The 24,246-nt window shown below is 44.4% G+C and overlaps 1 protein-coding gene across 2 annotated transcripts in view; it reads right to left on the bottom strand.

The window, feature by feature from the left end:
* The window catches only part of ACSS2 (acyl-CoA synthetase short chain family member 2), a 57,131-nt gene extending 36,807 nt beyond the window's left edge, over positions 1-20,324 (bottom strand). For both annotated transcript variants that reach the window (XM_035121372.2, XM_035121371.2), the window contains exons 1-2: positions 20,094-20,324; positions 15,176-15,371 (exon numbers count right to left, since the gene is read on the bottom strand). In XM_035121372.2, the coding sequence (XP_034977263.2) occupies positions 15,176-15,371; positions 20,094-20,229 (332 nt within the window). In that variant the 5' untranslated portion in view covers positions 20,230-20,324. The remainder of the gene's footprint in view (positions 1-15,175; positions 15,372-20,093) is intronic.
* Positions 20,325-24,246: the final 3,922 nt, after the last annotated feature.

The following is a 24,246-nucleotide window of genomic DNA, read 5'->3' as shown; positions in this document are numbered from 1 at the left end:
TCCTGCAGAGCTATTTTTAGCTTTGTTGACTGATTTGACTTTTCCCTGGACTTCAAACAACAGCCTGCTTGGCAAGTCTTTTCTGCTCATTTCAGATGACATTCAGCCCCAATCACCACACTAATCTGAGTGAGTGTTTCCCAAACATTACTCTTTTCTATTCTTTCTGTTCCATATTCTTTTCTTTTCTATTCTTCCTGTTCCCTTCCTCTCTCACAACAAACACTCTATGACAGCTTGAGGCTGAATCCTGACAAGACAGAAGTACTGTTTGTGGCGGACAGGAGGCGGGCAGGTGTGGAGGACTCCCTGGTCCTGAATGGGGTAACTGTGCCCCTGAAGGACCAGGTGCGCAGCCTGGGAGTCATTCTGGACTCACAGCTGTCCATGGAGGCGCAGCTCAGTTCTGTGTCCAGGGCAGCTGTCTATCAGCTCCATCTGGTACGCAGACTGAGACCCTACCTGCCTGCAGACTGTCTCGCCAGAGTGGTGCATGCTCTAGTTATCTCCCGCTTGGACTACTGCAATGCGCTCTACGTGGGGCTACCTCTGAAGGTGACCCGGAAACCACAACTAATCCAGAATGCGGCAGCTAGACTGGTGACTGGGAGCGGCCGCCGAGACCACATAACACCGGTCTTGAAAGATCTACATTGGCTCCCAGTACGTTTCCGAGCACAGTTCAAAGTGTTGATGCTGACCTTTAAAGCCCTAAATGGCCTCGGTCCAGTATACCTGAAGGAGTGTCTCCACCCCCATCATTCTGCCCAGACACTGAGGTCCAGTACCGAGGGCCTTCTGGCGGTTCCCTCGTTGCGAGAAGCCAAGTTGCAGGGAACCAGGCAGAGGGCGCCCGCCCTGTGGAACGCCCTCCCATCAGATGTCAAAGAGAAAAACAGCTACCAGATTTTTAGAAGACATCTGAAAGCAGCCCTGTTTAGGGAGGCTTTTAATGTTTAATAGATTATTTTATTTCATTTTATTTCATTCTGTAGCACCATCTGGAAAAAAAGGTTCCTGGAACATATTTGGTCACATGCTGCACAAAAAATATTATTAGAAGTTTTCTATATCTGCAAAATTTTATTTACAGGTAGGTAGCCATGTTGGTCTGACATAGTTGAAACAAAATATAAAAATTCCTTCCAGTAGCACCTTAGAGACCAACTAAGTTTGTCATTGGTATGTGCTTTCATGTGCATCTGAAGAAGTGTGCATGCACACAAAAGCTCATACCAATGACAAACTTAGTTGGTCTCTAGGGTGCTACTGTAAGGAAATTTTTTATTTTGTAAAATTTTATGGTCCTGTGTATGTCAACTTTCATAGATATAGCAGCCATTTTGTACTATCCCATACCCTCTTGGCAGCCATTTCGCAACTGGTGCCCAAGGCACATTATCAAAATTCTAAATGTGCCCAAGGGCCCAAAATGTTTGGGGACCACTGCTAGCAAGCCAAAATTAAATACAGGAAGAAACAACACTCCAGGCTCTTGCTGAAGTAGTTATTTTGAGCACATAAGCCAAGCTCCTGACTTATTAAGAGCTGAGAAACAAGATATATGGGATTAGTAACTAAGATGGAAATATTTGATTTCAAGCCTTCCAAACAATTTTCGCAACATTTACACTAAAATAAACACTATGCTCTTTTCCCTCAATGGAAAAGGCGAAAGTGACTATGCAAGGAACAGAGTCCACTAAATACAAAGGCTGTCAAAACAGACAAGATAAAAACCGTCACAAATAGAACTGACATGGAATTATATCCTGGGATAAAGCTGTCCATTTTATATTGATATGGTGCCCTCAAATGAGGCATAAATGCTTAATGAATCCTCAATGGTCAACCACAGACTGCAGATAAGAGGAATATAACTGAACACTATTGGTTGTACTGGTTTTTTATTAATGTGGTTGGTGTGTAACATTTGGCTACCAATGACACTGCAGCTCCTCAGCCAATGTGCAGAATCTGAGATCCACTTGTACACTCTGCCACAGGTCAAGTGCCTTGGCTGCAAAGCTTCAGTAGCATGGTGGTGAAATTTAGAAATGCAGGGTCCCTTCATGACAGTCCTAGCCATGCCCTCTCACAGCCACACCTACTTCTAAGAGCACACAATAACCTTACAATTTTATAATTATACAGTAATGATAATTAGGGATGCATTGCAATGATCATGTGTTGCCTTCCAGGTATCTCAACCATCTTCTGTGTACATACATGGGCAAAATGCTTTGAGTACTCCAATATCTTATTTTGGCATGACTTAAGGTGTGTTCTCCTTGAAATTCCCTTGTACATAACAGAAGTTGCACACCATTCTCACATAACTGAAACACCTTGTGTTTTCAGCGTTACCACATGCTTAGCTTTGGAGCGTGCAGAACGTCTCCTGCATCTTCTCCAGAGTGACCCTAGGAGCCATTTCTTAGTGGCTGAATCACCTTTCACTCTAACTAACTCTAATCAGCACTAAGGGTGAGAAGACGTCTTTCTCAGTGGCTAAAAAGTTCCCCCTTCATGACAACTGGGTGGTTTTAGGACGCTGGAGACTAGGACCCTGCTTCAGTAATTGCAAAATATTTTTGGACACCCACTGCCCACCCCTGCCCCCCATTAAACATCCACAAAGCATGGTCCAAAGGTACATGATGCAGAAACCTTGCTGCAATTTAAAAAAGGTTTTGATCTGAAAACCCTCTAATTGCTACTCTGAGTTTCGTAATGGAAGAACAGTGGAATATGACTGTAATAAAATAATTGAACTCAAGTTCTTGTTCTACATTACTGTAGAAACAAGAAGTCTGTATCTTTAATAAAGAAAAAACACACCTATTAAACAAACATGTTCAGAACACAGCAAACATTGAGATCTCTTTTGAAGGAAGGAATTTTTTTTACTAAAAGTGTTTTAGAGAAAGTCCATTCCCATCCAGCTGTGGTAGAAAGACCTGTTTTCTATTTCTGAGTTGGCACAAGCTCCACAGTTAGCAAGAGTAACTACCGGTATGAGAAGATAAGACTTCTTCAGTATGTACACTTGGTGAACACCACCCCCCCATATATTGAGCAAATACACCTACACCTGTTTTACTTTGCTAAGTACACACTCTTGCTAAAACCATATACAGTGGTACCTCTACTTACGAATTTAATGCGTTCCAAACGCACATTTGTAAGTAGAAAAAAAATGTAAGTCGAATCCCATAGGAATGCACTGGGAGAAAAAAAATCGTAAGTCGAAGCAACCCTATCTAAAAATTCGTAAGTAGAAAAAATCCTATCTAAACTGCATCCAAGATGGCGGACGGAGCTCCATTTGTAAGTAGAAACATTCGTAAGTAGAGTTATTTGTAAGTAGAGGTACCACTGTATGCAGATTACGGCTACACTAAGGATTGCTCCACATAAAACAGCAGGCAGACTAGAGGTCACCTGAAGTCTAAGCCACATGGCAACAACGCCAAAGAGAGAAACATCTGTATGCACACCAGACTTATCGGCCAGGGCTGTGAGGTGGTGAACACAATTACACAGAAATAGTTTGTGGCAACATGGAGGAAGTTACTGCACACAGACATCTTGGTAAGCAGAGACATTTGTCAACATTCAAATCCAGTTCTACACAGCATCTACACTGCTGGTTATTTGCATGTAACCCACCTGCTCCTACATCGACTGGCTGCTCATTCAGTAAGGTAATATTCAGAGGTCCTTCAGGTGCCACCACCTTGAATGGTAAGGTGGGCGATGACTTCAGATAAGGCTTTTTCTGCAGTGGTTCCCACATTTGGCACTATCCTCCCCATAAATGCTTAACTGCCACTTATCCTTTTAAGAATTGAGCTCAAAACTGATACTCCAGATTGGTTGAAAAATTAAAAATATTAATAATAAGAGCTGGTTACCACCAGCATACTAACAGCACCACAGAACTCTGGATGTTTTATCCCAACAGCTTTATACAATGTTAAACAAAAATGTAAAAAGAATTACTTGATGAGGAAATGCCACAGGCTGGCTTCCCAGGATCTGAAACATCCTCTCCCCCAACTAGTGCAGTGGGTCAGTGGGTCTGGCTGTTAACCGGAAGGTTAGTTGTTCAAGTCTACCCAGGGATGGCTATGGGCAGTATTCCTGCACTGCAGGATGTTGGACTGATTGACTCTTGAGCTCCCTTCCAAGTCTACAACTGTATGATTCTATGACATAATTTTCCATAGATAAGCCAAGAGTTAAACCACTCTAGGGCTGTTCCCTCATTTTTACCAGCCTCTGGAGCCAGCCCATCGAACCATAAAGGTCTACTACTTCATCGTAAATCTTATTGGAGAGACCAAATAAGATAGCCAAAAATGTTGTTTCCACTGTCGACCTCAAGACCAAGTCTGTTCAAGCTGTGTGTCCCAAAATCAGGAAAAATCAAGTAGTAGGTGTCACTGAGAAATACCTATAGTTGCACCGACTTAAACAAGGAAGAATAACGATTGTTTAAACATTATGAACTGCCAACCACATTGTGTGAAAAGGATACCATTGCACAATGACTTGTAACTGCCTAAGAGGCAGCACTGGCTCAACCACCAAGTGATTGCAAAATATGCATTACGGCACTCCCCCATCCCCTGGCACTCCTGCTAATAGTCTTAGATGGCACCTGATACAAAAGCGTTTTGGGGGTTTTCCTGTTGGGACTTCAGCAAAAAAAAAATCCAGCACACATTACTTTTTAATCAGAGGCTATTGCAAGACTCATCTGTCCACTATTCCGCTCATCTGTCCATTTTCCAAAACACTGGAGCTTAAACAAGGGCAGTGCATACGTTTAGCCAGCCCATCTGCTGGGTGTTACATAGTATGTTTTAGTTTTGAATAAATGACACATTTTAATACACAAGAAAAATGCCAGCATAGTTATAGATTCTTTGTTTGTTTTTTAACATACTATACTGTAGTTCTTACATAGTACTGTGCTAATACAGTAGGCCTGTTTTGGGATACCTATTTTTAAAGAAAGGTACCAGAGAAAACTCTAACTTGTTTAGGAAACTATCCTAAACATTAGTGCACTCCTGCCAGCTATCCTGGCCGAGGCTCAAGGCATTGCAGGGAAAAACAAATTGCAAACTCCTAGTTGCCATGGACTGCTAGAAGATCAAACCTATCCATTCTTAAGGAAATCAGCCCTGAGTGCTCCCTGGAAGGACAGATCGTGAAGCTGAGGCTCCAATACTTTGGCCACCTCATGAGAAGAGAAGAATCCTTGGAAAAGACCCTGATGTTGGGAAAGATTGAGGGCACTAGGAGAAGGGGACGACAGAGGACAAGATGGTTGGACAGTGTTCTCGAAGCTACGAACATGAGTTTGACCAAACTGAGGGAGGCAGTGCAAGACAGGAGTGCCTGGCGTGCTATGGTCCATGGGGTCACGAAGAGTCGGACACGACTAAACGACTAAACAACAAAGTTGCCAGATACAGTATATCTTTCAGTAACTTCAGAGTAACAATGCAGAAAAATTCCCCCAACTGGCAGGTTGAGACTCAATATTGGGACACTAGGTTGGTCTCAACAGAAACAGCTGCTCTACCTTACGAATATGTGATGAGAAATTAAGTTGGTGGGTTTGACGACTCAGAAAGCTGAAAACCACTAACATGATACATTAGCAAAAAAGTAGCGAAAAGGGTAAATTGTCTCTGTATGTTTTGATACATCACACACACATGTGTGTTTATAGAATATTTAACTGCTTTTTAATTATTTTTGTCCTATTTTAGCTGTTTCTATTTTATCTGTAAGCCACCTTGAGTCCCTGTCAGCGAAAAATGTGGGATATAAATATTATAATAATATGCTACATAGACAAAAACTGAGCCCCAATGATCGACATGATTGCATCAAGAGAGATATACATTTTGTGAAAGGAAATAAAATAAACATCAGGCACAGCAGCCATTTGAAATGCAACCACAAGGAGAGGGCTCCAAGAAGCAAGCCATTTAATATGCAGCAGCACATTGTAGCATAGTTCCAAAGACTGCCACATGTCACCAGCCATTTTTTATGTGCAATCGCATGCCACTTCTCATCAACACTTTTTACAATATGAAACAGCCTCCTTATGGTAAAATTTTAGCAACAATATACAACCACTGCTTAGTGTTCACCATCTTTACATTAAGATTCAGCTCATCACAACATAAGACCATTTGTTTAATTACTGTAAAAGCAATCCTGGGGCACTGACAGTTTACAGTCCCAAAGAACTGCCTGAAGCTTTTAAGCAAATTGCACTCTGTTTTTCTGCCCAACCCTCATTGACCTACAATTTAACCACTTTCTATCGCATAATATTGAACGGGGCCACTGATGTTGGGGAAACAGCTTTTTCAAGAACCCTCCCAGTTTCCCAAAATGTATACAACAGCACAAGAGAGTTGTCCATCATGGTAGACTCATGCATATGTATTCTGTCCAGGTCTATTAGTTGTACAGGAACTTATCACCAGTAGGAGCAAAAATTTTTTACTTCTCTACAAGCAACATAATTGTAGGTGGAAGTTTGCATATTTCCCAAGAGAGACCATCTCCCATAGCCCAGATGGAACATAGAGGCAATGTTCCAAAATGGCTCCAGAACATGAGTGCAGAAGTCCTCCACATCTGGCCTAAGATCCCAGAACTGTTCTGCAGTACAAAGTGGATTTCTACCACTCCTCCAAGCACCCTCTTGCATATGGATGTTTATATGTGGTTTATCATAGGGAATTCTCAATCCACTCAATATGCTGAAAATGAACATGGCTAAAACAACACACTGCAGTGCAAAATGTCCCTTCTTTTTAACTTCTGAGTTAAATATCTACCATTAAGAAAAACAAATTTCACTTCATAAGTGCAATTCAGTTTTGCACAGTGTCACATATGATCTATCTGGGCTGTGTGTGAGCCTTCCGGGTGATTTCCAAACTTCTATAGGCATACAACTTATACCTCCAATTTATATTCATTTATTTTATTCAATTTATGAGCAGCCTAATAAAAAGATATTCTCTGAGCAACATACACAGTAAAATTAACACACTATGCAACTCAATAAAACCAGAAATCAATTTTAAAAAACCAACTCAGCAATAGCACAACAACATATAAAATCTGTCACAGACACAAATCAAGTAGATGGTTAAAAAAAAATTGCACTAATCTTATGCTTTGGGACAACAGGTGGAGCAACAACAAATCACCCCAGAGTTATATAATGAAACCTGCACCATCATAGCCATATATCTGTGCAGGTGGTTTCAGTCACTCTGGCAACACAGTTAACAGACTCACCAACCTCAATATAGGGAGCTCAAAAATGCTTGGAAAAACCAGCTCTCTGTAAGAATATGGGACTCTGACCACATTTTTAACCCTCAAGATTTAGCAATAATAAAAGATGTGAAATACCCTCAACTGCTCCAAGACTGCCCATAAGAGGGTTTAGGGTTTTTCAGACACACAACAGTACACACAACTAGACGAAATTAATTCGTTCCACGGGTCTTTTCTTATAGCGAAAAAATTCGTCTAGCGAATCCCATAGGAATGCATTGAATTTTTTTGCCCATACGAACGCATTAATTGAATTTCAATGCATTCCTATGGGAAACCGCGATTCGCTAGACGAATTTTTCGTAAAACGCATTCGTCTAGCGAGGCGAGCTCCGCTCGAAAAATCATTTCGTTAAGCGGAAATTTCGTTAAGCAGGGCATTCGTTAAGCGAGGCACCACTGTACATCATGCACTGGCCTGCCACAGTACACCAGCTTTGAAGGCATTTACTGCGATTTGGCGTTTCTTTTAAATAAGCAGAACCAAGAACTCAACAACATCAACATTTTTTAAAATCAGTGTGCTTCTACGGACCAAGGACAAAACCATTTTTGTGAACTCTTACAAGTTCAGAACAGCTTCAACATCAGCCTGTTTATTCTTTTCCCCACCGCCATTGCTCTACCTACCATCTGCAGATGCTGTAAAATCATTTGCTGGTACAGTGGTATCTCTGGTTACAAACTTAATTCATTCGGGAGGTCCGTTCTTAACCTGAAACAGTTCTTAACCTAAGATACCACTTTAGTTAATGGGGCCTCCCACTGCCACCGCGCCACTGGTGCGTGATTTCTGTTCTCATCCTGGGGTAAAGTTCTTAACCCGAGGTACTACTTCTGGGTTAGCAGAGTCTGTAACCCGAAGTGTTTGTAACCCGACGTACCACTGCACTAATAAATGAATGGGAGTTGCCGAAGCAATTTGTTGCAATCTTGTGCAATTCCCATTCATTTCAAAATGGCTTAGCCAAACATATACACTGTGAATAAGCTCCCTGCGAATAAGGAAGGGATTCTCCCCAGGTGTGTTCTTGCAAATTGTGATCAGGCATAACCATTCATGTTAGCAGACTAACAGTGCGCTAGCGCATGGATGTAAGAATATACAACTTCTCAATACCACAAAAGATCAACACCAACTGCTTGTTGTTACATCCATTCTCAATTATAGCACCCCACAGCAATACAATGTTCAGTTAGCCATGTGGCCTTTTAAAGAAGTTCTTCAGTAGGAAGGTTCTTTCACAAACACCATGTACATGCTTCTAGAAATTGAATTGGAGCTCCAATTTAATTAGTATATGAGACATCTATGCTCCCAAGCTTATTACATTAGTCAGGCTGGCTTCTTACTCAATTTTAGTCTTGGCAGCTTTCTTTGTGGATGAAATACAATTTATGAAATGAGATCTTGCAAGAATTAGAATTCTTAAGACAGCTAATATATGCCAAACACATAAATTAAAAGTTGCAGGTTATATTTCTACTTCAGAACAGATGAAATGTCATCCCAGAGCAAAACAATGGTATTATCTTTCTTGCGTCCTGTTGACACATGCAAAAAAAGCCAAATCTTTAGAAGGCAGAGACAATGGGCCAATGCTGCAGCTGTACTGCAGAAAACTATTTGAAAAGCAGTCCAAGGCGGTTAGCAAAACTCTTTAGAAGATTTGGCAAAAGATGGGAGGGGCTAGGAAAAGGCAGAAAGAGTCAAATCAAGGTTTTCTAATGCAGTATCTGTAATATCCTGTGGCAAGGAAGTAAAACACAGCCACTGTTTGGTCTTGTTCGGGTGGCTCAGAAGGAAGCAGCAACAAGCCAGCAGGAAGGCAAATAGGCATTCACGCATAATGTACCAAGAAAATGTACCAAGTCTCCATCCACCACTCTTTGTGTATTATTGATACCACAATGATGTCGGCACTATTCCAACACTACCAAAATTGTAAGGCAGTGTAATAATGAAATGGAATCAGAAGTGTCCCATTTAGTTTCACTCATTCATAACTGGTTTCAAAGTTTGCTGTTTTTCCTAAGCGCAGCTCTCACCTAGACAGACAGCCAACAGCAGTAGCAGGCAAAGTACACAACACTAATGTCAGGACACAAGTTGCACTAAATGTTACAGAAAATCAGGGGAAATTTGCTAGATTTTTAGCAGTGGCCACACATTTAGGACATAATCTACTTTCCTCTCATGCGCCCTAGCATCAGAAAGTGGTGGGTTTAAGACCCACACATTGATCCATTGAACCTGTTTGGTGTTTTTTTTCTTTAAAAATGCATCTATATTGCCTAGCAGGTGACAGTATTTTATAGTGGAGATCAACCAACAAACCTACACCTAAAAACATCCATATGCCAGACACCTCTATTGTTGCACCTCATATGGACATTGTACATCCGATGCTCATAATGCCTATCAACTCAGGCTATCGGGAAAGACTCACTGTAACCTCAGTTAAAGCTATTGTTAGAGTTCAAAGCACAAACTTAAAAGTGTAACTAACATAAGAGAGCTAGAATGCCACATTGCTTATATAATAAATAAATGCCATACACACCAGGAAGCAGCACTTTCTTTTCAGGCTGAACCAGGACTTAATATACAAAACAAAACAAGGAATACTGAAATTCAATTTTACACACTGTTCAAAGGATCAGGTCAATATCAGGTCTCAACTAAAGTCCATTATTTGGCATGGATTATTGAAATGAAACAAACAGACGATTCCATGTAAACGTTTTGCTTTTTATTCAGCATGGTTTACAGCTCATTTAACTAACAAAATAACTTGGCTCATGGTTTACACCTCATGCTTGCAACGAATGGTTAGTCTGTAGAGAGCTAAACCACAAACCCATGTTTAGACCACACACTAAGCCAAACTATGAATTAGTAGGGTGTAGCAAAAGACTGGGAAGGAGTGAAATGGCGACAGACTCCTCTCCAGGAGCATGTACACTCCTGTGCTTGCACCAAGCCATGGCTTGGCTTGGTGTGATGTGAAAAGCAAGTCAATATGAACTCTGGAAAATACTGAAGAAAACCCAACCTCTAATCTCATCGTGACAATAGGAGTGCTACAGGCCAAATTTCAAATGCGACCTCAAAAATACATTGTGGAGTTTCCAGTTCGACAACATTTGCCCAACCTCACCTCTTGCACCATGTAACACTTGTAGGATAGCAGCTTGGGATGGGCAATTTTGTATGTATAAGTGGCAGGAAGTGTCCTCCCCTCCCCTCACTCTACTACTTATTAGTTATTCATGCTTTCATTTTATTTTTTAAAAAACAGGAATGCGAGGCTGTTCACTGGTGTTTCACTTATTGTCCAGACTGAACCAAAGAACCATCTTCTCTGCAATATCTTTCTGTGTTTGCAGGGCAAACAGCAACCCTTAAAAAGGGATCTGAAAAGGCATAAGGTCTACATCAGGCATCCCCAAACTGCAGCCCTCCAGATGTTTTGGCCTACAACTCCCATGATCCCTAGCTAACAGGACCAGTGGTCGGGGAAGATGGGAATTGTAGTCCAAAACATCTGGAGGGCCGAAGTTTGGGGGTGCCTGGTCTACATGTTGGTTTGGTGAACTGGAATGCACCAACCCCACATACAAACACAGGAGTTGTGAACTTTCAAGTTTTGTGAAAGAATAGAATTTGCTTTCCCACAGAGCTCCAGATTTACGCTCCAACATAAATCCTTATCTTACCGTGTTTCTCATATTATAAGACACGTCTTATAATTTTTTTTACTCAAGAAAATAAGCCTATGGCTTATTTTCAGGGGGTGTCTTATTTTTTTTAAAAAAATTACAGTATGGTACCTCCCCTGTCGCGGCTCGGCGCCCGGAACTAGCTGCTGCTGCGCTGCTGGGCGCGTTGTCGGCGCTTCAGCAGGGCACGCTGCTGGGTCCCGCCGGGTCGGGGCTTCACGCGGCGCGCGCTGCGGCTCTTGCTGCGTCCCGCCGCCGGGTCGGGGCTCAGAGCAGCGCGCGCTGCGGCTCTTGCTGCGTCCCGCCGCCGGGTCGGGGCTTGGAGCAGCACCAGCGCCAAGCGCCAACCCAGCGGCGGGACCGGCAAGACCTGCAGCGCGCACTGCTCCAAGCCCTGACGCGGCGGCGGGACGCAGCAAGAGCCGCAGCACGCTCAAGCTCGGGGCTTTCTTCACTCGCTCCTGCTTGGCGCCGAGCTCCCAGCGAGACTCACCGCCACTGCTGCCTCCGCGCGCAGCAGTTCAAAGCTCCGGTGGGGCAGCCTCTTCGCAAAGGAGCTCCAGGAGGGACCAGCGAGTGGCAGCCGCAGCGGCCAATGAAGGGTCGGCCGGGTGTTTTTTGTTGTTGTTGCTGTGTCCCGCTGCGTCCCTCCTCTTCCTGTCGCGGCTCAGCGCCCGGAACTGGCTGCTGCTGCGCTGCTGGGCACGTTGTCGGCGCTTCAGCAGGGCACGGTGCTGGGTCCCGCCGGGTCGGGGCTTCACGCGGCGCACGCTGCGGCTCTTGCCGGGTCCCGCCGCCGGGTCGGGGCTCGGAGCAGCGCACACTGCGGCTCTTGCTGCGTCCCGCCGCCGGGTCAGGGCTTGGAGCAGCACGCGCTGCGGCTCTTGCCAGTCCCGCCACTGGGTCGGGGCTTGGAGCGGCGGCCGCTGTGGCTCTTGCCAGTCCCACCGCCGGGTCAGCGCTTGGCGCGGTGCATGCTGCTGGGCATTTTGGAGGGGCAGCAGCAGCCGGTTCCGGGCGCTGACAGGCATCTTCCTCTTCCATGGCGCCATCCAGACCTGCTCCCACCACTACGGCTTATTTTTGGGGTATGTCTTATATTTCTTCAACTCAGGAAAATCCTGCCATGGCTTATTTTGTAGGGATGACTTAAAATATGAGAAACACGGTAGATGTCAGATTGCATCTCAAATGTGGCCCTTTCTGGGATTTCCCTCCAGATAAAGGCATTTTATCTCCTTACCTACCAGAGAAAGAGAACCTCAGTCTAACTTAAAAGCCATAGGGACAAATGTTACTGCTTGCCCATATGCAACCAGAGTGCTTTCATGCTTTGGAAGCTCTTTTATCATCACCAAGGCTTCAAACTCATATCTTTTCAACTTCATGAGTTAGAAGTAAAGGGAAACATTCTTTTTTAAAAAAGAAAAAGAATAGAAATATGCTCTGGTATATGCATTCCTGCCCACTTGTCACATGGGGGACCATAAGGGCGTGTGGAGATAAAGATCCAGACAGAGCCAGTTCCCCATCCCTGATACAGGAGGACAGGAATTGCTGCCATTGTCTTTGTTGTAATGGCAGGCAAAAATCTGGGACACAAAAGTGCAGTCCCCAAACAGAAAGCAAAACAATGAGGTTTACAAAACATCAAATTGGAGAAACAAAACAGAATATAGTTAACAAATTATTGCACTTTAAGACTTTGAACATGAGATTTTGTACACATTTTTTAATTTCTTTGTATATGTGAAGGTTGTTGGTGCATATACATTTAAATATTTGCACTTCATGGTTGTTTACCTTTTCATTGTTTTGGTCTACTTAAGAGCAGCATCTGTTGCTCCACGTGCTTTTTGCCTCTGGCCTGATCCTCACGGACATGTGACCTCTGGGAGGTTCCCCATATGGAACGCAGCCCCTGGACTGAAAAGGGTTACTATTTCATTCATTTCCTCTTGGAAGCAATAAGAAGTTCAAGAAAGATGCTTGATGCTTGATCTCTAACCAGGCCAAACAATTAAAAAAAACCCAACTGCTAGCAATACAGTAACTTCCCTTTACCTGCACTAAAGTCTAACAGTGCTTTGCTTCACAGGGCTGCTGCATAATTAATGTCAGTGACCATCAGGGCAGCCTATAGGATTTCATGTTCCTTTCCCTTAACTCTTATAGCATCATAGAATTGTAGAGTGGGAAGGGGCCCGAGGGTCATCTAGTCCAACCCCCAACAATGCAGGAATCTTCTGTCCAATGTGTAGCTTGAACCCATGACCATGAGATTAAGAGTCTCATGCTCTACCGACTGAGAGTGAATTCCTGCTTACTGGCCTAACATAACAGCCATATATCAATATTGACAGTTACCAGGTAAGCATTAACCAGTATGCCTATTTCATTCATGATCAGAAACCATCTCGAAGCTGACTTCAGATCCTGGTTAAGTGCCACTCTTGGTTAACTCAAAGGTCAAATCACATTGTTGCTGACAGAACAGTCAACTGCAATTAGGCCCAGGAGCCCAAATTTGAACTCTAGGGAGAGGGTGGGGAATAGAGAAGAGTGAAATCCTGCAGTCTGATCCAGATCTGTATGCTATTTATCACATTGCTCCTCTAAGAGCATCAAACAGTATGTATCTGTCTCACCCTTTTCACAGCATCTGCAATGGCCCACAGTGAGCAGAATGTCAAGAATATTAACACTGGCAGATCTCAGTAAAATGCCTATCTAAGGAAGTTACACCATCAAGTTCAGGCACAGATGTTCACAATGTAACACAGGGTGGTGCAGAATCTCTTACAAAAATGCAAAGGAAACTCCTCCTAGAGATTCACTAAGGTGGCACAACAAAATCAGAAGGGACATCAGGGAAATTCTCTGCAGCCTACAACCAAGTACAGCAACATACATGCAATATAAGCTCACAAATGAATGCCTGACAGTAACACTGGAAAAGCTATGAAATCCAGATTCTGAAACTTCACCTAATTCCTTAACGAAATATGTATTTTTACAGCCTGTTTATAGCCCCCACATTGATCCTAGGATAGTCAGAAAACAATGTGACCAAACCAAAGGCACAACACCACTTGAACCATGAAGCACATTCAGAAGATAAAGGCCTGCATCTAAAGCACTAATATTACTACAGCTGCAAGCCCAGAACACTTGCTTAGGAGTACCGTCCCAGGAAGATCAGTGTGTCTTTCTTCCTAGTAACATAGATAGGAAATGTGGAGTGAATTCTGACTTTTCCGTTGGCCAGTAAAGGGTGTAAGAGCTAATTAAAGAAATAAGGAACTAGAACTGTCTCAGAAAGGAAATAAATTGCATTAGTGTCCCTTGGCACAAGAACAGACTGAGCGCTAGTATGCAAAGGGGGGGAAATGACATCACATTTATGAGTCTCCTTGGAAAAGGCACAAAGCGGAGAGGTATCGTGAATGCTAATGGAGTTGACCATAAGACATGGTGCACTTCCTGGATGAGGCATCTGTTATACGGTGAATACTTCCTGCATCAAATGCCATATCTCACCTTAGAATTTCTGCACTTCAATCAGGCATCTAAAACTTCACAATGTCAGGCTCTGTTCATGGGTGGGAGACAGCTAGCATTTAAAAAGCACCATGGTATAACTCCCAAATGAAACAGTCAACTAGAGGGCATTAATCTGGCAAAGGCTGTACCAAGTATTTTTTTAAAAAAAAACCAAACCTAAAATTAACCCTTTTAAACTTGTGTGCCTTGTAGGCTTTTCCCCAGTCACACTCACACTAATGCAGGGATGTCGAAACTGTGGACTTCCAGATGTTAGGGGACTACAGCTCCCATAATGCTTGATCCCCCGACCGTGCTGGCTGGGGCTGATGGGATTTGGAGTCCAAAAGCATCTGGAGGGTTTTGGGTTCACCAACACTGCTCTAACGACACAATCCTCATTCTCTGTGATTTATGTCTGCTGTCTCTATACTCGGCTGCCAACACACGATAATACCACAGCAATTTTCTTAATTCTATGTTTACCGGAGGGCTTCCTTGATTGAAATAAGAATGTTACCAGTAAAAAGCTATTTTGTCCCCAAGTTTATTCTCGTAGACATTTCTGTCCAATAGATTGTAGCAAATGTTGGTTGTAGCCCCTTTCATCCATTCAATAAAGATTTTCCCTTTTGTGACATCAAAGTTGTACTGCAGAAATGGTCCAGTATGTTGGCTCCTCCAGTAAAATTCTTTGGCAATGTCTCCCCAAAATTCTGCAAGATAAAAAAGATAAATAAATAAAACACCACATTCAAACTTAAGACCATTCTATATGATTTAAGGTACCAACACAAGCATGTACGTAGGCAAGGGGGGGCAAGGAGGGGCAGCTGCCCCCCTAAATCAATAAAAATCAATAAAATACATAGCAAACTGAGGTTCTGCCCCCCCAAAAAACAAAAGGCCTGCCTGCTCCTCTAACAAAAATTCTGGCTACGCCCATGACCACAAGGCAGATGCTCAACTGGTTTTATTTAGGGGAAAAGACTTAGGCTGAAATCCTACAATTTCCTGGAAGTAAACCCCACTGAAAATAATTGGAACTTATTTCTGATTAATATGCATAGGATTGTGCTACTCTGGCAATTCTCATGCAGAATTTAATAATGCCATCCTCAGCACCTGAGGTTCACTAACTCGCCCATCTTCCAAAGTGATACGGGCCATCATCTGCCACCAATCCCCTTTTGCATTCTGCATGGCAAGCAGCACAGTCTCCATTCAAAAAAACAACACCCTGGCACCAGAAATAGCAATATAGGGAAGTCAGGAGAAGATACATTCCACCCTCTCAGGACACTCTGCAAGAGACTAAAGCGGCGACCTTGAAGTAGAGAAACTTCAAAAGAAAACTGCGGGTGAGACTGCTAGATTACAATATATCAAGAGGTTTAATGCCATCACTTGAGGACTGAACCATGACGATGGATTTCTCACATACTACACATGCTAATTGGCTGACAGATATGTGGGCATCTGTTTATCAGCGACTGTTTCATGAATTGCCATTGTTAATTACTTATCAGATTTTTTTTTCTGCATTTATGTTTTCTGTTACTTCACTTTACAATTCCTCCTCCTCACCATATACCCCCCAAACCCCACATATGCATACATGTAACCAAGGATAGCACTTTTAGCATCTGGAAAAATGGACTAGTAGTCCATATAAAATTATGCCGGAATGAACTGCTTAGTCTTTAAGGTGTCACAAGACTCTTGGTTTTAATCAGGGCCGGCTCTAGGTAGACCCCCGGTGGTGCGGTGCACCAGGGCGCCAGGCCGGTAGGCAGGGCGCCGCGCAGCGAAGCCGTGTGGAAACCATGCTGCGCCCTGCGAGGGCGGGGCCACCGGAGCGATCTCTGCCCCTCAGCGCCAGGGCGCACGACCTGCTCGAGACTGCCCTGGTTTTAATGCAAAAGATGAACACAGCTACTTCTCTGGAAATTATTACCAGAAAACTCTATTACTTAATGGATCTATGTTAGACCAGGCATCCCCAAACTGCGGTCCTCCAGATGTTTTGGCCTACAACTCCCATGATCCCTAGCTAACAGGACGAGTGGTTGGGGAAGATGGGGACTGTAGTCCAAAACATCTGGAGGGCCAAAGTTTGGGGATGCCTGCTTTAGACAAGACTTTTTCTGTTTTAATGCAGAAATACTTGAAACATCCCCACACTCCAAAGGGCTAGCCTTGTTAGTTTGTTACAAGAAAAACCTCTCAACCTTTGGGTGCCTTACGGGGTATGGGAGAAACATGTTTTAGTTGACAAAAACTTATTTCATATACAGTACAGTAAATCTGTTAGCCTTCAAAGCTGATACAAGGCTGGAAATTTCAAATACAAAAAAATCAAGCTAGTTTGTGACCAAAAATAATGTCCAATAAAATCCTGATTAAATAAAGTGTCTTTCACAGCCACTAGAAACACACCCCAACACTGTCTGTGTCAGCTTGAGAAATATACACAAAATTTACACAAGAGCAGCACTGATACATTAGATTGTATCTTGGCACAGTATACCACAACTTCTGTACTAATGACACAAAGGGCCACTGATACTTCCTCATGCTGAAGGTTAGAGAAATGTCACATATGGAAACCTGCCAAACACTACTTCTTTGAATATACCTGGGTGCCTGAGGCATAAACAGACAGCACTTCAACCACCCTTCTGAGTAATACCCCTCCCCACCCTCTGACTATATATAAGGGTCTGGTAACTTCTGTTTCCATGTATCTGAAGAAGTGTGCATGCACATGAAAGCTCATACTAATGACAAACTTAGTTGGTCTCTAAGGTGCTAGTGGAAGGATTTTTTTTATTTTGTTTCGAGCACTTCAACCCAGTAAATTTTAGATCAATTGTCCACACTATCTTGGAAGCTGCCTTATAGAAAGTCAAACCATTGATCTGTCCAGAACAGTATTTCCTATACTGATTGGCAGTTGATCTCCAGGGTTTCAGGTGGGATGTTTTTCCCAGTCAGGGATTGAACCTAAAACATACTGCATGCAAAGCAGATTCTTTACCACTGAGCTAAGACACTTCCCGTCAGCCCCTATTTGCCTTTTTAAAGTACACTCCTGTAACCATGCAGCTGAGCACATCTGAAGTTGTGACTTCTTTAACAAAAGCATAATTATTGTATCTACATAAAACAATGAAAAGACAACAGCCATCTAGGTAGACCACTTCCAGCAAGAGCCTCCTAGAAATAATAATTACTCCAAATTGTACAAATATAAATTGCACCCATCCTTTTTACTGCTCACCACTGGTTCACTTGTTCTCCACTAAATCAGCACTACAATACTGTATTTCATATTGCTATAAAACTTCAGTACTCCCTAAACACTGGCAACTTTATACCCACAGAACTCAAAGGGATAGAAAGAATTTCTCTCTCTCTCTCCAGTGTTAGAAGTCTTGTAATAAGCATTCAAGTAAGAGGCTTGGGATAATAAAGCAAGGTCAGAATGCAGCATCATTCTTTATCCAAATTTGTGTCAGCTACCCAACTTGCCCAATCTGACCAGACATTTTCACATGTATGCATCCTGTTGAACTGGTCATCCTGTTGAACTCCCCAATAGGAAGCAAAAGTGCCATACTGGCTAGAACTTGCCCTAACAAGCATGCATTTGCATCTATGAGAACAGAGATGCAGTTCTGTGGTCTGATTCACAATTTCAGCAATCCAGATTGCCAAATGCTAAATGCAAAGGGCCACAGCTCAGTGGTAGGGCATACATGCATGTGAAAGGTCTCAGGTTCAGTCCCTGGCATCTCCAGTTAGGGCTGGAAGAGACTCCTATCAGAATTCATGGAAAGCAGCTGCCAGTCAGTGTAGACAATAGTGAGCTAGATGGAGCAATGGACAATTTCGATTGTGCAATAGGGCTGGGGAGTGGATTTATTGCAGTAAGGAAAGTGATGGGGAATTGCACTGTAAAGTGTGAGATAACAACTGCTTGGCACAATGTCAGATAACCTTCCAGCAAACAAATCAGAATGAATTTTCCGTTGCATAACTTCCTCACAAACTTTATGCAAAAAACCCCAACATGAATCCTCAGTAAACAGGCTGCCTAAACCCAACCTCAGTTGGCAGCGAAGAAGGGAAGTACTGCAGAAGTTATTGCTATACAACACAATCTACCCAGATGACATGGTGATACTATCATTTTCCCAATGATTTTTCCTCTACAGATAAAACTCAAATGTTGTTTGCCTCGTCTGTCAAACTACTACCGGTACCACAATTCTGGAATCCAAAGGAAAACCAGTCCCTAGACAACACTAGGAGAGTGCCATATATCCCATGCAACCCAGGCCTCACAAATCAATCCTGCGCTCTCTCTTTCTCTCTCTCTCTCACACACACACAGAGAGCGCCAAATTGCAATAATATTACTACCTTCTTCCACTACTCACAGAGGGCTTAAACGTGTGTAACATCTATCCATTGATCATATTAGGGGGGAAATTAGCCCAGGTGTTGTGCATTTAGCACATATCCCTGACTGAATTAGCAAGCAATGTTACCTCAGAGCAGCACATTTCCACAAGGGAAAAGTCTGCTGAGCTTGGCATGCTTGCAAAAGCAGTAGCAAAGCTCTAGGAATTTACAAGAAAAACTCATGTACACAGTTGGGCATCACCCAAACTACTAATACAGTACTGTCTTCCAAGTAACACAGTCGCTTTCTTACAACACAGGACCCCTGGCCTCCCAAGTATTGAGCTTAGAGTAGACGCATCCCTTGCTTCAGTCTCCCATAGAAGTTCAACAGCAGAGGAGGACTCTGCCTTGTATCTTTGCGGAAACTGTAGCTACCACGACGCTAATGCTTGCGAGCATTAGCATGCAACAGCCTTGACTTGAGGTTGGGGTGCCCACGAAGGCTGCCCCACCGCGTGCACATTGGCGGGGTGGGGGTGGGGGAACCACCCGGGCAAAGTAAGACGAGCAGGGAGATGCGTCGGTTGCCGCCACACCTGTTACTACCCGGAGGCTCCCGAATGGAGCAAGCAACCTGAGCAGCCCGTCCAGAGGGTACCCGCCACCGGGGCACGCAAGGGCACAAGGCCCCGAGGGGCTCCTCTAAAAGCTGCAGGCCGACCAGCGGCGCAGATCAACAAGGAACTGGCGCCGAGTCGGAAAGGGCGTGGAGGAGAGAGAGCCATGCAAGCCCACGAGGAAGGAAGGAGAAGATGTGGACCCGGACCAAGTGCAAGTCGCCCTTGGGAAACTTCGCACACGGCGGCCGCTTTCCCCCGCGCACAGGGCATGTCCTGCCAAGCCTCCTCCTCCCCCCTCCCCGCCCTTGGCACGGCGGCCAGCGAGCGGCAACGGGCCTGGAGGCTGCATTTGAAGCTTGCCCGGGAACCTCGCGCCGCGCTGGGGCCTGACTCCTCTTCACTCACCCTGCGGCTCCTCCACCGAGCGGCTGTAAAGCTCCCGGTACTTTTCCAAGGAAGGCACATGCGCCTCCCGAGCCAGGTCCGGGGGCGCCCGGTACACCCCGCCGGCGGCGGCGCACTTCTCGTCGGGCAACACCATCTCGTCGGGCTCCAGCCGAGAGACACAGCGAGACGGAGCTGAAGCTGCGGGCGGCCAGCGAGTGAGCAGGCGGCGGGCGCTTCGGCTAGGAAACACCGCTGTGGCACCGCCTCCTCCAGCCTCAGGAGGAGGAGGAACCGGGGAGGCGCCGGCGGGAAAGGGAGGGAGCCGCGCCAAGCTCCGCCCAGGCCTGGAGCCGCCGCTGCTGGAAGGTCCGCTTCAGCCTCAGGCCGCAGCTACTGCCTGCTCATTTGGTCCTCCTTGGCTGTTTACAGTGGCATGGTATTCTTTTAAATGTATAGTGCACACGGGGCCCTGCTTGAGGTGCTGAGTGACATCGCATTCTAAACTCTGTTGTCAAGGAAGGAATTGGGCACAATTAAAAAAATAAAATCCCCTCCCACTAATCTCCATGGGAAGGAAATTACTACACCAGCCCTTGTGGTGCAAAGTTGTGCAGTCAGTGTGAATGTGTTGTTGCAATGAAGGATGTGACATAACTACATTATGCCCATGACGCACTCACATCCCCACCTGGGTTATGCTGGCTCTGTTGCCATTACTTCCCCAGCAGAATATATATGCCAACAAGAGGGTTTTTTGTTGTTGCTGCTGGAATACCACAAGAGTCCCATTGCCATGTTGTTGTTGTTGTTGTTGTTGTTGTTGTTGTTGTTGTTGTTGTTAATTTGTACCCTGCCCATCTGACTGGATTGCCCCGGCCACTCTGGGCGGCTTCTAGCATATATAAAAACGTAATAAAGCATTAAACCTTAAAAAGTTTCCCTATACAGGGCTGCCTTCTGCCAGCAGTGTTATTCTACTGACAACTCTGTCTCTACCAGCAGAGTAGCACTTACGCCACTTCCCTAAGGCAGGTCAACCCACATTAACTGCAGCATAACATTGTACCTTTACACCATAAACCTAAAACCATTATGTGGTAGCACATTCCACTTAAATAAATGGGTCCTCTTCCAAAGTAAATATATTTAGGCTTGGAGTGCCATTCTCTTTTTAGCAGATGATAAGCCTTTGCCTGGAGATAACCTTACTATGTTCAGCCAAACACATTGGCTAAAATAAGCCTTGCCTAATATCACACTTCATTTTGTAATAAGCTGGCCGCAAATTATTAACAGGGAAATAACTTGTCCTGGGATTACACTTACATGGTTTTTTCCTTGTTTGTTTCATATTTTTCTTCCAGGAGTTAAGACAATTTAATCTAGAAAATAGATTTCTGTCTGGTCTGATGTTTTTAGCTCTTTTGTTGTTGCTGCTTGCTGCTGATGGCTATGCACTGTTTATTACAGCTGTAAGCTACAATAGCATGGATCATGAATTATCTTCATAATTTTTTGCATATCATTTATGAGAATTGCAGAATATACAAGTCACTGGGTCACCCCTTCCTGTTAACTCCTTCCTTTGCCTGTCAATTGTGATGATGTAGTTTCCCAAAGCACCAATCCTGATTAATTAATTCACTGTGCACTTTACAAATCAACATATGTCAAAAGAGAGAGGACCCTGCCGTGATTTATTTTAATTTTTTTTAGGCAGGGTAGTTGCACCATCTACTCTCCATCATCTGCCAGGAACTGGGCCACAACTAGAAATACCCCAGCAAGTCGCTGACTCTTTGACTGACCTGCTAATCGCTCTCTATATTTGAAACAGGGAGAGTAACTCCATTGTTTTCCTTCAGCTCCTCCTGTGTGTTTAGCAAATCCAATGACCACATAGACTCTTTGATCCTATCCTAAGACAAAGACAGTTGCTTCAGCTCTCAACAGACATCTTCCCAACAGGCCACCAGGATGGGCAAAGTCAGATTCCCTGATAAACTTTGACCTATCAACACACTGTAGAGCATCTGCCACCTGCTGGAGCAATTAGACCTCAGCATGCAATGGTAGAGGATTCACATAATCATCTACTGGATTTCTTACCCTTCATCATAAGGTCCCAGCAGGTCCCGTCTTAAGCATATCTGGCGCCGTGGTGCAAAGATCCCTCCGGCACCTCCCCCCCTGGCAACTCCAAAACAAGGGAGAGAGCAGTGGAAAATGTCCTCTGCCCTTCCCCACCGCCCCAATCCTCGGCATGATGGCGGCGATCAAGCAGGAAAACGTGTTGGAGGACATGCTCTCCAGCGTCGGGGCACCCGAGAAGTCAGCCTAGGAAGGCTGTGCACCGCCTTTCGCCAGGAAGCAGGAGGAGGACAACGACCGGGAGCAGGGCCGTCTTTAGCAGGTGCAGAGGCTTGGGAAGGAAGCTGCACACCTGCCAGCCATATATTTGGCAGGGCACAGCTGGCGGGCGTACAGGGAAAGGGGAGGCTGTCGGAAAAGCCGCGCAGCTCCCCCACTTGCTAGGGTGTCCCGAGAGGCCGGCGCCCTGGCGCAACGAATCACTAACACCAATGGGAAAGACGGCTCTGGGTCCCAGGGCAGGTTACAACAAATACAAGTATTAAAATTAGTTAAAAGAACAATCAGAAGAATAAGGTAAGTCCCAAAATATGTTTATTTCAAGTGCCAAAGGTCAGGGTGAAAAGGTATGTCCTCTACATGTTTATAGGGAGGGAATTTGACAATTTAGGGGCTGCGACAGAGAAAGCCCTCTCTTTGGACACCATTCCCCACACTTCAGAGGGTGACGGAACTCTCAAGGAAACTCATTGTGCTAATATTAACACCCAAGAGTGTTGGGAGAAACAGAGGAGGTCTTCCAAGCTCAAGCAGTGTGATAATATGATTTATATCCATTAGTCGCTTTCTTCATAAAAGTGACCTAAAACAACTTACAAGCACAACAACAATTTTAAAATGCTTCCTTGCTTTGATCCTGTATATTCAAATTCCTTTCTAACTTTGTGTGGTGTGTAAGCACATGCCAAGAATAAAATTTGGTAGTGGATGTTGAGAGCATGAGATAGGGAGATTTCCATCACAAACATTTCAGCCAGACTCTCCCACTCATCACCTCAGCCCAAATTAGCTGCATGTTCGCTCAACATTCAAGCAACAGCCCTGTACAATTTGCCAGTCTAGGTAAAGATTCAGCCAAGTCGACTTGACATAGGATTTGTACACAGTGCTATACCTTTAAAGCACATTTGAAGCTCATTCTTTACCTCAAATAATTCTGAGCACTGTAGTTCACCTCTTGCAGATTTACAATTGCCAGCAACCCTAACTACAGTGCCCAGAATTCTTTGAGGTAAAGAATGAGCTTTGAATGTGTTTTAAAAGGTGTGTGTACACAGCCCTAGGGACACAGGTGGTGCTGTGGGTTAAACCACAGAGCCTAGGGCTTGCCGATCAGAAGGTCGGAGGTTCGAATCCCAACGATGGGATGAGCTCCTGTTGCTTGGTCCCTGCTCCAGCCAACCTAGCAGTTTGAAAGCACCTCAAAGTGCAAGTAGACAAATAGGTACTGCTACAGCAGGAAGGTAAATGGCGTTTCCGTGTGCTGCTCTGGTTCACCAGAAGCGGCTTTGTCATGCTGGCCACACGACCTGGAAGCTATACGCCGGCTCCCTCGGCCAATAACGCAAGATGAGCGCCGCAACCCCAGAGTCGGTCATGACTGGACCTAATGGTCAGGGGTCCCTTTACCTTTACACAGCCCTAGTCATGGGTTCTCCTCATAACCTTGCTCACACATTCACCGAGTGTGGGGAAGCACTATATTGACAGTGCCCTAAATGAGATGGTCTGTAACCATGGCAATGTGTATTCCGCAGCTCACAGATCTGGCATGCAGATTTGACTTCCTGAAAATTGTACGTACATTTATTTCTGCAGTCTGCTGTCATAGGAATTGTTTATCATACATTTCCTAAAGACATTATTTTGGGGTTAGACATTGTTGCGGCTTGTCTCTGAAATGACTTCTGAACGCGGAAATTTATGTAGCAAGCACATTTGGGTTTCTTTGGTACAACCTGAGCATTTATTAAGAGCAAATAGTGCTCGTGATGAGGGCGTTTAAATGCTGGAGGAGTTC

Source organism: Zootoca vivipara, chromosome 7, assembly GCF_963506605.1.
Source record: "Zootoca vivipara chromosome 7, rZooViv1.1, whole genome shotgun sequence".
In the NCBI taxonomy this organism is placed as follows: domain Eukaryota; kingdom Metazoa; phylum Chordata; class Lepidosauria; order Squamata; family Lacertidae; genus Zootoca; species Zootoca vivipara.
Note: the sequence above shows the minus strand (reverse complement) of the source record. Positions and strands in the feature narration are given on the sequence as shown.